The sequence below is a fragment of the Ranitomeya imitator genome, chromosome 4, assembly GCF_032444005.1.
Source record: "Ranitomeya imitator isolate aRanImi1 chromosome 4, aRanImi1.pri, whole genome shotgun sequence".
Classification (NCBI taxonomy): domain Eukaryota; kingdom Metazoa; phylum Chordata; class Amphibia; order Anura; family Dendrobatidae; genus Ranitomeya; species Ranitomeya imitator.
The window spans coordinates 363,086,905-363,098,966 of record NC_091285.1 but is presented as its reverse complement, the minus strand read 5'-3'; the positions used below and the strand labels follow the sequence as shown (position 1 = coordinate 363,098,966).

Here is a 12,062-nt window from a genome sequence, read left to right as displayed (position 1 = left end):
CTGGTATATCGCTAGGAAACCAGTGACTGTTGTATAGGACAATATTTGCAATCTAAGGGCAGATATCTTTGAGTGCCATGATCAGTTCCTTTTGGCTTTTTATAGCCTGTATATAAAACTCTGTAAATATTTTGCCTTTTTTATACTTTGCACTTTACATCTTGATGAGACTTTGAGTATTTTCTTTGTTGTTTTCTTATAGGTGATACAAAACTCCATACGACAGAAGGGAATATTACAGTAGGTATGCATTCTACCTGCATTTTTATTGAGACTTATGCTAATAAAGTAACTATGATTACATTATATCTACATATGGTATATTACTAGTTCACCGTGCACATCTGGCTATAAAGCATGACATTTTTTTTTATATCAATAAGGAATTTGAGGTATTAATAATTTCCAATACAGCCTTTTCAAAATATTATATAGTAAACAAATTGAAAGGTATACCCATTTATTGGACTAGATAATAATGGACTGATATTCAAAAGTGAGCAGTTAGCTCTCATGTGATTTGGTCACATACACTTGGTGGTATGTGTGTGATCAGAGGCCTACATAGCGGGGGTTTCTGAGTGGTCTCCTAACTAGGTAACCTTGATTACAACTCCGTGACGCACACTAATTATTATTATACATTTTTATAGCGCCATTTATTCCATGGCGCTTTACATGTGAATACTGGGCAAATATAGACAAATACATTAAACATGAGCAAAAAACAAGGCACACGGGTACATAAGGAGGGAGGACCCTGCCCGCGAGGGCTCAGTCTGCAGGGGATGGGTGATGAAACACTAGGAGAGGGTAGAGCTGGTTGTGCGGCGGTTCAGTAAGTTCAGGATCACTGTAGGCTTGCCGGAAGAGGTGAGTCTTCAGGTTCTTTTTGAAGGTTTCTATGGTAGGCGAGAGCCTGATATGTTGGGGTAGAGAGTTCCAGAGTATGAGGGAAGCACGGGAGAAGTCTTGGATGCGGTTGTGGGAAGAAGAGATGAGAGGGGAGTAGAGAAGGAGGTCTTGAGAGGATCGGAGGTTGCGTGTAGGTAGGTACCGGGAGACCATGTCACAGATGTATGGAGGAGACAGGTTGTGGATGGCTTTGTATGTCATTGTGAAGGGCTTGATATAGGGGAGAGGCTGGGGAATAGCGGGGAGACAGGTAGATTAGTCGGGCAGCAGAGTGTAGGATGGATTGGAGTGGTGCCAGAGTGCTGGAGGGGAGTCCAGAGAGTAGGAGGTTGCAGTAGTCGAGTTGGGAGATAAGGGAATGCACTAGCGTTTTTGCGGTGTCGCGGTCAAGGAAAGCACGGATCCGGGAAATATTTTTGAGTTTGAGATGGCAGGAGGAGGCAAGGGCTTGGATATGTGGCTTGAAAGAGAGAGCAGAGTCGAGGATCCCCCGGAGGCACCAAGCATGCAGGACTGGGGAAAGTGAGCAGCCATTGACATTGATGGATAGGTCTGGTGGAGGGGTAGAGTGAGATGGGGGAAAGATGATGAATTCTGTTTTGTCCATGTTGAGTTGTAGAAAGCGAGCAGAAAAGAAGGCTGAAATAGCAGACAGACAGTGCGGGATTTTGGTAAGTAAGGAGGTGAGGTCGGGTCCAGATAGGTAGATTTGCGTGTCATCAGCGTAGAGATAGTACTGCATACCGTGGGATTCTATGTCCCAGGCCGAAAGTGTAGATGTAGAAGAGTAGGGGTCCTAGAACCAGAGCCTTGAGGAACACTGACTGACAAGGGGCGAAGTGAGGAGGAGGTGTGGGGGAGGGAGACACTGAATGATCAGTCTGTCAGATATGACCAGATCCAGGAAAGGGCCAAGTCTGTGATGCCAAGAGATGAGAGGATTTGTAGCAGAAGGGAGTGGTCCACAGTGTCGAAGGCAGAAGACAGGTCCAGGAGAAGGACAGAGTGGATGGAGTGGATGTAGGAGAACCTCAGCAGATGAGAGCACTGTTACTGAAAATAATTTCTATACGAAGACCGATATTCATATTATCGCCATATGGTCAGTGGTAGATATAGAGATTATAGCACAGTTATAGATAGTGACTTACAGCTGACGTTCTTTCTGATGGAGTCATACTTTTTCATGTCTTTTCCATCTGGCCCAGACCGACATGACAGCTTTTTCCAGCCACAACTCGACTGCAGAGATTACAACAAAGACTTATTTCACGTCTCATATTTTCAGCACTGTCCCCAATGGGACTGTTGCCAACCTGCACAAACTCCTCATCCTGCTGATACCCCCATATCCCTATTACTACACCTACTGTGTGGTTCTCTGTGCCCTCTAAATTCTAAAGCAGCTCTCTAGAATATATTAATGCTGTGCAAGTGCCCTAGAAAACAGTGCCCACATTTTGCTCCCTAGAAACCTAGAAAGTAATATTGCCCTCTTTGTGCCCCTTTGACAGTCACAGTAACCTGAGTTCTCCTATAACAATAAGTGCCCACTTTACAGTTAATGTCCCCCCACCTGTACAGCTCCTCTATACACAGTATGATGCTCCTTCATGGTATAGTACTGCTCCCTCATGGTATAGTACCCCCACACAGTATACTGACCCCTTAATGGCTCCCAAACTGTTTGATGGCTCCAACACTGACATGGCCCCCTCACTGTAATTGCCACCCTGTATGATGGCCACCTAGAAAGTCCTCAATATAGTATAATACACTCCCCCATAGGTCTCCGTATAGTATAATGCACTCCCCATAGACCTCTATAAGTATAATGCATTCCCATAGGCAGTTTTATTTTTTAGTTTCTCCTATCCTTGTCCATGGCAGAGATATTAGCCTGTAAAGTCTAGATAATAATTTGATATTATTGTTCAACTAAAGGTACCGTCACACTTAGCGACGCTGCAGCGATACCGACAACGATCCGGATCGCTGCAGCGTCGCTGTTTGGTCGCTGGAGAGCTGTCACACAGACAGCTCTCCAGCGACCAACGATCCCGAGGTCCCCGGTAACCAGGGTAAACATCGGGTAACTAAGCGCAGGGCCGCGCTTAGTAACCCGATGTTTACCCTGGTTACCAGCGTAAAAAAACAAACAGTACATACTTACATTCAGCTGTCTGTCCCTTGCCGTCTGGTTCCTGCACTGACTGCTGGCCGTAAAGTGAAAGTGAAAGCACAGCACAGCGGTGAGTCACACAGCGGTGACTCACCGCTGTGGCTGTGCTCTGCTTTCACTTTACGGCCAGCAGTCAGTGCAGGAACCAGACGGCAAGGGACAGACAGCTGAATGTAAGTATGTACTGTTTGTTTTTTTACGCTGGTAACCAGGGTAAACATCGGGTTACTAAGCGCGGCCCTGCGCTTAGTTACCCGATGTTTACCCTGGTTACCAGTGAAGACATCGCTGAATCGGTGTCACACACGCCGATTCAGCGATGTCTACGGGGAGTCCAGCGACGAAATAAAGTTCTGGACTTTCTTCCCCGACCAGCGATCTCCCAGCAGGGGCCTGATCGCTGCTGCCTGTCACACTGGACGATATCGCTAGCAAGGACGCTACAACGTCACGGATCGCTAGCGATATCGTCTAGTGTGACAGTACCTTAAGTGGTACTAGAGGTTTATCTCAGGCACTTGTACTTCTTTCTTTTTCTGAGGTATTTGCTAATGATTTTATTACACCTACTACATACTAGGATAGGATCTTGGAGATTGGAAAACTCCTTTAACGCTGCAGTTACTGTGTAGAGATACAGCAGAGTTGTTACTTACCATTACAATGCCAGCCAGATCTCATTTCACTGTGCTGTTACCTTTCACCCTCTCTCCACACTGACTGCTGTGAGATGAGATCTGGAAGGGTTTATAATGCTACATAACTCTACAGCCCTGTAGAGATACAGCTGAGCAGAGATTAGTGGAGAGAAGGGCGTGTTCTTTTCTTCTCTGCATGATGCTGCCTGCTTATGATTGGTCAATGTCATACCTGGGAAGAAGTACACCCCCCAGAGACAAATCTTCTCAGGTGAATCATAACACAAATTATAGCCTAAACTTTACAAGATAATATATCCGCAATGGAGAGGAGAAATTAAAAAACAAAATGTACGTTCTACACAGCTGTTCATCTGCAATTTCATGATGTGACGGTTTAACAAGCTCAAGCTAATGAAAGGTCCTCTTTAAACTAATCCATTTACCCAGTCTCCATGTTTGGTTAGCTTTACTGGTGTGAAATTGATGTAACTGCAAATCACTTTCTAGAGCTTAGACCCATGTAAGGGTACCGTCACACAGTGAAATTTTGATCGCTACGACGGCACGATTCGTGACGTTCGAGCGATATATCTGTGACGTTCGAGCGATATCGCAATGTCTGACACGCTCCTGCGATCAGGGACCCCGCTGAGAATCGTACGTCGTAGCAGATCGTTTGAAACTTTCTTTCGTCGTCTAGTGTCCCGCTGTGGCGGCATGATTGCATGGTGTAACATATATCGTATACGATGTGCGCATAGTAACCAACGGCTTCTACATCGCACATACGTCATGAAATTATCGCTCCAGCGTCGTAGATTGCAAAGTGTGACAGCAGTCTACGACGCTGGAGCGATATTGTTACGACGCTGGAGCGTCACGGATCGTACCGTCGTAGCGATGAAAATTGCACTGTGTGACGGTACCCTTATGCTTGTCAGGTTCTGATTATCGTCAGTTAGGCCAGAACTGATTTAGACACATGCAGAGCAGGAATTTCCCATGACCTTGTATGCAGGACAGATATTTGATGGATGGACCATATGGCTTTGATTTATCACTAGTTTGTGACACTGTCCGTTAAAAAACATCACATAGTAACTTTATCTTGTGTTTATAATGGTTTTGGTTGAACTTGCATGTAGCTTATTAATTGTTTGTATTTGCATAGTGTGCACAGTGTCATAGAGCTTATCTCCTCGTTAGTGATACAAGACAAAGCTGTAATAAATGGTCTCACCATGTGTCAGAAACTAAGAGGGGCCCTGGAAACTCCATTCCATTTTTCCGAGGTCTAGATATTTCCTGTATCCTGGTTAAATGGGATTTCATAAATCTTACTGTTAAATTCTCGGTGTATCTGCATGATATAAGCCATAAGTCATGTGCGTGATAGAGCGACAATAATAAACTATTGTTATATCTATTGTGAACTGCGAATAATTGTTACATGCAGTACAAGAGATGTGGTGCACTCCGCATGGAAAAAAGGTGCAGGCTGAACACAAAGTCAGTGTCTATAGAAAAAACAGCCGCACACTCAAGACTTGCAGGTTTTTACGTGAAAGTTGTATTTTTTATTAATTGTTACATGACACTAATGTATGAATAACACATAGTAATGTATTCTGCCATTGAATAGTGCTAGTAATGTTAAGATCTTTCTTTGTATATTGCAGACTCATCAGATGGCTCTTTAATGGCCTCATCAAATCAAGGCATGATAGATGTTTATGTCAGTCAAGCTGGCAAGGTATATCTAAAAACTGACAATGGTGAGCAAGTTTATTCATTTGCTATAACGGCTGAACATCCTCCCGCTGTAATGCATGCCCATGTGCTAGCAGATAAAAATGTGGACAGTAAAGTTAGGGAGTCAACATATTGTTTGTTTGTTTGTTTTTTTTGTTTTTTAACTTCTAGAGCGTCATCATATTCTTCAGTTCTCTTCAGACATCTTCATCCCTGTCCCCATTGGGGGCAGAATATAAATTCCCTAACAATATGACTTTGGCATGTGAAGGAAACTGGAGTACTCGAAGGAAACCCACACAAACTACCGCCCATGTTGTTCACCATATGTATATAGTACATTGCTGTATAGGTGGCTCAGTGGTTAGCACTGTTACTTTGCAGCGCTGGGGTCCTGGGTTCTAACCCCACCAAAGACAACATCTGCAAGGAGTTTGTATGTTTTCTCCATGTGTGTGTGTGGGTTTCCTCTGACAATCCAAAGCGCTGCTGATTGGAAATTTAGATTGTGAGCCCCTGTGGGGGCAGGGATGATGATGTCTGTAAAATGCTGTGGAATTAATGGCACTATGGCGGTAAGTTAAATATAATAATGAGCTGAGATATTGGGACTATCCTTGTCTATACACCGGTCCCAGGAGGTGGGGCTCCGTAGACTTCGTTCCTAACTCCTATAGGAGTGGTTATTATGGAAGCTGCATAGCACGGAGACTCTGTTTCTGTAACTCATTGGCTTCTCTTGGAAACACAGGTATCTCAGGCTCTCTTGTGATTCCAGAGCCCCCTTCTGTGGCCGGCGCTTGGATGCTACAATAATGACATGGGATGTTCTCAGAATTAAAGCTTGTCACTTGTCCACAGAGTAGGTGATAATTGTGTAATTGCTGAGACCCCCATCAATCACATGTTTGTATGGAGCAGCGGATGTGTTGACGCTCTATTCAAAGTCTGACACTGACTAGAGTCCACAGCACTCATCTTGGATCATGTCCTGATATATGTTACATTTCTATAAACATTTATATTTATATGCTTGTTTATTTCAACCAATTCTGAATATGTTTTTATTATCATTTTTAGGAAATATTACTTTAAAAATCCCTGCAAATCTTCAGGCCCAATTACAGCTTACAGGAGCTACAGTCAATGTTAACCCTGATGTGCAGCTGCAAGATATAGAAAATGCCTGTAGAGAAGGGCAGACTATTTTGACAGGTGAGTTTAAACTATAGAAGTGATCATCTAGTACCTTTTGGCGTTTAAACTGTTTGTCCCTTCCATGTAGTCAGATTTATATTACTGCTCTATTAGAGCACAGCTACGATCAATGGTTCCAGTGTAGCTGGATTATGTAGTGGTTTAGAGCAGGGATGGGGAACCTCAGGCCCCAGGGCCATTTACGGCCCTCGATGACCTTTTATCAGGCCCCCTGGGCAGGTTCTCAGGGTCCGCATTCTTGGGCAGGGAGGTGTATCTTGATTGCTACAAGCTCATTAATTTCTTCTTGCTCTGTTAGCACACACACAGTATTCACTACTGAACACTGAAGGGCATGCAATGAAAGATTACGTCCTGACACCAGTGCCAGAGTCAGGATGTGCTTTATGGGTGGAGCTTGTACGGCCCCGAAGGATGGTATAAATATCCACACGGCCCTTGGCAGAAAAAAGACTCCCCACCCCTGGTTTAGAGCATCAGACCGCAGCACTATCCCTCTTACATGCTTTAAAGGGAATCTAATCTGTCATCGGGTTTTTTCTACCCCATCTGGGAGCAGCAGACCCTGATTCCAGCAAGGTATTAATTACTGGGCTGCTTTTTGTTATTTTAATAAAATTAACACCACAAAAAGGCAACAGTATGTGTCTGCACTGGAGCTCAGAAACTAATGCAGGATGCAGCCACCACCCACAACCAGCCAATACATGGAAGGGGTGATTGCTTAGTATGTAAACTGCACACAAAAAAGGAATTTATAGGTCGATGGTCACACACAGGCAATGCACAGTATCTATATATATCTCTATCTATCTCTCTCTATGGCTGCTTTCACACATCAGGTTTTTTGTTTCAGGCGAATTCCGGCTCTTCCGACAAAAAACGGAATAGAAAACCGGAGAAGACGGATCCGGCATTTCCCCCATTGAATATTATTGGTGCCGGATGGCGCCTGATAGCCCAGCGTTCCTTCCGGTTTGATGCCGGATCCGGCGTCAAGTCGATTCCGGCGTCTGGAAAAAACGTGTACTGTAACGTTTTTTGTCTCCGGCGAAAAAGCCAGAAAGGCCGGATCCGGTCTTTCCGGCTTTTTACAACAATGCATGTCTATGGATGCCGGAAAGCGCCGGATCCGGAAAAAATCGGATCCGGCGGCCGTATCCAGCTTTTTACACTGAGCATGCTCAAAAAACTTTGATCAGCCCCCTGGACTATATATAAAGCAGGGCCATGAGGCCTTCAGCCATTTCCAGCCCAAAAGCAGAAGAGCCAACACCCTGCCAAGACGGAAGGAGCCAGAGAGCCTGCCACAGAGCTGAGAGCCTGCCACAGAGCTGAGAGCCTGCCACAGAGCTGAGAGCCTGCCACAGAGCCGGGAGCCGAGAGCCTGCCACAGAGCCGGGAGCTGAGAGCCTGCCACAGAGCCGGGAGCCGAGAGCCTGCCACAGAGCTGAGAGCCTGCCACAGAGCCGGGAGCTGAGAGCCTGCCACAGAGCTGAGAGTCTGCCACAGAGCTGAGAGCCTGCCACAGAGCTGAGAGCCTGCCACAGAGCTGAGAGCCTGCCACAGAGCTGAGAGCCTGCCACAGAGCCGAGAGCCTGCCACAGAGCCGAGAGCCTGCCACAGAGCCGGGAGCCTTCCACAGAGCCGGGAGCCGATTCCACAGAGCCGAGAGCCTGCCACAGAGCTGAGAGCCTGCCACAGAGCTGAGAGCCTGCCACAGAGCCGGGAGCTGAGAGCCTGATACAGAGCCGAGAGCCTGCCACAGAGCCGGGAGCTGAGAGCCTGCCACAGAGCTGAGAGCCTGCCACAGAGCTGAGAGCCTGCCACAGAGCCGGGAGCCGAGAGCCTGCCACAGAGCCGAGAGCCAAGAGACTTCCACAGAGCTGAGAGCCATGTCTCCGGGGAGGCCTCCTCCTCCTCGCCGTCCACGCACAGAGGTTAGTATGAACCAAAGGTGTGTGTGTGTGTGTGTGTGTGTATCATCTATTCTTTTATGTTTCATCGTAGGAAGCTGATGAGGCTGAGTCCCCCGGAGAAGAGGTGGTCCCCGAAGATGAGGGAAGGGGTGGAGAAACCCACGGAGAGGGCTCACAATTGGTATGTATCTGTGATGTATTGCGGAAACACACCCTACACTACACACAAAACATAACACTAGATGCTTACAACAAAATACATAGAAACTGATACTTTCAAACCACACACAACACATACAAAACATATATATCACATGGCACACAACACATAGAATGGCTACCAACAACCCCATAATTTTTTATTTTTGTATTCTAGAGTTCTGAATCTGGTGCCCAAGCAATAGGTCCTTCCAGTGGCTCCCGGGGTCGTCGGCGACATTCACGTGGCGGCCGTCGTCATGTAGGTTTTTTGTTATTTTTTGGGTGCAGGTTAGCAATGTTTCAAATTTGGTGTTAATTTTTTCCCCCTTTTCAAACAGGTTTCACAGCGTGCTCCAGATTCGGACGGTGAGGAGGTCGGCCTTGATATTGACCTCCTCATCGATCTTGTCAGAGACAGGGAGCCGTTGTGGAATATGGGTGACCGCCGCCATGCTGATCTCTCAGTGACCCGTCGACTCTGGGAGCAAATCTGCTGTGAACTGATTCCGAGGTGGGAGGATCTAGATGTTCAGGCCCAGATTCAAGAACGTAAGTATCCTCAGTTCAGTTTTGGTGATGCATTCTAAAATGCTGTTTCTAACCAAGTTGTCTTTCTCCTATTTTAACAGGTGAGCGGATTGTGAAAAGGTGGCGGTCGATCAGGGATCGCTTTAAGAAGGAGTTCAATAAAGAGATGCAGGCCCGGAGTGGATCTGGAGGACGCAGGAGCACGTACAAATACGCAAGGGCCCTGTCGTTCCTCAGGTCAACGATGGTCACCCGAAGGTAAATATTACCCACCACATGCACTAATGTTTTACATGTCTAACCTCTTTTGCTCTTTCAGCCAGGGCCATGCAATGACAGTATATTAATTGTTTGTTTCTCTCTTTTTCCACAGTACCGTTGGGAGCACTCTGGAGCCTGCAGCACAATTGAACACTTCTGGGGCGATCCCTCAAGAGGCCACCACCGAGGGACACTTTGACAGTGAGGAACCCTCTGCACCTTCCCACTCTGCACCCTCCCACTCTGCACCCTCCCACTCTGCACCTTCCCACTCTGCATTTTCCCACTCTGCACCTTCCCACTCTACCGATCCCTCTTTCCCATCCACGAGCACTGGAGCATCCTGGCCGGTTCCATTGCATGTAGCTGCTGGTGAGAACATAGCGTTTCCTGTACCCCACCCTTCTGCTGCAGCCACCTCTAGTACACCTGTAGCATCGGGGCGGTTTCGCCAGAGGGGTCAGATACATAGTTATGCTCCCGAGTTCTTGCACCTGAACGCATCGTTCCAGAACTGTCTGAAAGTTTTGTCCGAGCAAATGGCTGCAGGATTCAATTTCATAAATAAAAGTATGCTCGAGATGCATACACTTCTGGTAACGATGCGTTCAGAGGCAAAACAGTCCCCGAACAACACTTTTTTTCAGTCGGTGCTTGAGCAAATGGAGACGCTATCTACTTCTCAGCAGATGCAAGTAATGGAATCCTGCCAGTCTACTCTAGCGCTAATTGCCTCTAGAGCAGATAGTTCTTCCAACCATCCTCCAACTTGCCCCCCTTCCTCCACTGTCCACCACTACAGCCAGTACCATCCTCCTGACCCGTATCGCCAAACAGACATTGCCCCATCACGCCCAACTCGCCATCATCCACATCGTGCCCCGTCCCACCAGCCACACCACCAGCCCCGTGCCCCTTCCCACCATCCACACTATCAGCATCCCTCCCGTGCCACTTCACACCCATATGATGATCCAGACCCATACAACTTCCCATCTACTTCATCCTCATCTCCTCTCCCTGCCCACTTCCAACAGACTGTATCACCCTCTTCCCAAACATCTTCTACACACATCACTCATTCTGCCACCCAGTCCTCCCAAAACATTTTGTACACCCCTCCACCCTACCAAATTTCTAACCCCAATCCCACTTTCTTGTCCACCCGCTCAATAGCTTTCTCCACTCCTTCACCCCTAACCGGTGAACATTCTCCACCACCATCACATTCCTCTCTCCACACTCCCACTGTCGAAGTGTCCCTATCAGACAGTGCCTCCGATAGTATCTCCACCCCGACGTATGAAAACATTTAGTACCCCATTTTTTTGTGTGTTACATTGTTAATAAAAGTTTTTGGTTGAAAAATCTCTTGTATTTATTCATTAGGAACAAATAACACTTTTGTAAAAAAAAGGTTTATTGGTAACAGTAGAACTTTGGGTATGCACATCTTGATTTAAAAATAAACTCAAACAGGTACCCAACATGGTTAAAAGGTAAACCCAAACAGGTACGCAACATGAGGGTAAAAACCAAACAACATGGGTAAGGTAAAAACAACAGGTACGCAACATGGGTAAAGTTTAAAGTTATTACTAGGTATACACAAAGTGTTTAAACTATATCATCCTGCCAGTGTATTCTTCCTTGGGGTGAAATAAAATATTCTGCAAAGTGATCCCGTATTCTGGACACTGTGGCAGAACTTCTGTATGTATGGGTGCTGTAATCCATCAAGGTGGTTTCGGCAGAATGGTCCTCAATGGAAAGCTGTTCCTTGGATATAACATAATTGTGGAGGACAACACACGCTTTCACCACCTCATCCACAGTGTTTGTGTTTAAGTTTATGGATGTCAAGAGAACTCTCCATTTGGCGGTTAGGATCCCAAACGCACACTCCACCATTCTCCTTGCACGTGTGAGTCTGTAGTTGAAAATTTTTTTGGTATTGGTTAAACCACGGCTGGAGTAGGGTTTCAAAAGATGCTCTGAAAGCTGAAAAGCTTCATCCCCAACACATACAAATGGCATTGGTGGATCGGAAGTTTGAGGCAGTGGTCTTGGGGGGGGAAATTGAAAGGTTTTTCCATATAAATGCCGCCCCATAGAAGACAGTTTGAAAACTTGCGAATCATTAGAACGACCATACGCCCCAATGTCCACCGCTACAAATTTGTAATCCGCATCGGCGATGGCCATCAGCACGATGGAAAAGTACTTCTTGTAGTTGAAATACTGAGATCCAGAACCAGCCGGTTTCACGATACGGATGTGTTTCCCGTCCACCGCACCCAAGCAATTGGGAAACTGGCACACTTCCAGGAATCTGTCAGCTACTTCCAACCATGTCTGCATTGTGGGATGTGGAATGTATTCTTCATGCAAACAGTCCCACAGTGCACAGCAAGTGTGCCTCACTATTCCTGATATTGTGGAAAT

At 46.3% G+C, this 12,062-nt stretch overlaps 2 protein-coding genes across 5 annotated transcripts in view; both read left to right on the top strand.

Moving 5' to 3' along the window:
- FAM185A (family with sequence similarity 185 member A) overlaps window positions 1–12,062 on the top strand; it is a 193,043-nt gene that overhangs the window by 59,777 nt on the left and 121,204 nt on the right. For 3 of the 4 annotated variants that reach the window (XR_011320747.1, XM_069765126.1, XM_069765124.1), the window contains exons 5-7: window positions 203–244; window positions 5,418–5,513; window positions 6,571–6,705. Coding sequence is in view for 3 of the 4 variants with exons in the window: in XM_069765126.1 (XP_069621227.1) it covers window positions 203–244; window positions 5,418–5,513; window positions 6,571–6,705 (273 nt within the window). In the remaining variant the exon portion in view is untranslated. Of the gene's footprint in view, window positions 1–202; window positions 245–5,417; window positions 5,514–6,570; window positions 6,706–7,564; window positions 8,028–12,062 lie in introns of those variants that run through there. The other variant, XM_069765125.1, reaches the window with a different exon arrangement.
- On the top strand, window positions 8,475–10,985 carry LOC138676150 (uncharacterized). Its single transcript, XM_069765121.1, has 6 exons — window positions 8,475–8,648; window positions 8,719–8,808; window positions 9,004–9,087; window positions 9,167–9,377; window positions 9,458–9,614; window positions 9,730–10,985. Exons 1-6 carry the CDS (start codon window positions 8,604–8,606, stop codon window positions 10,931–10,933), a joined length of 1,791 nt encoding a protein of 596 aa, XP_069621222.1. The 5' UTR covers window positions 8,475–8,603; the 3' UTR covers window positions 10,934–10,985.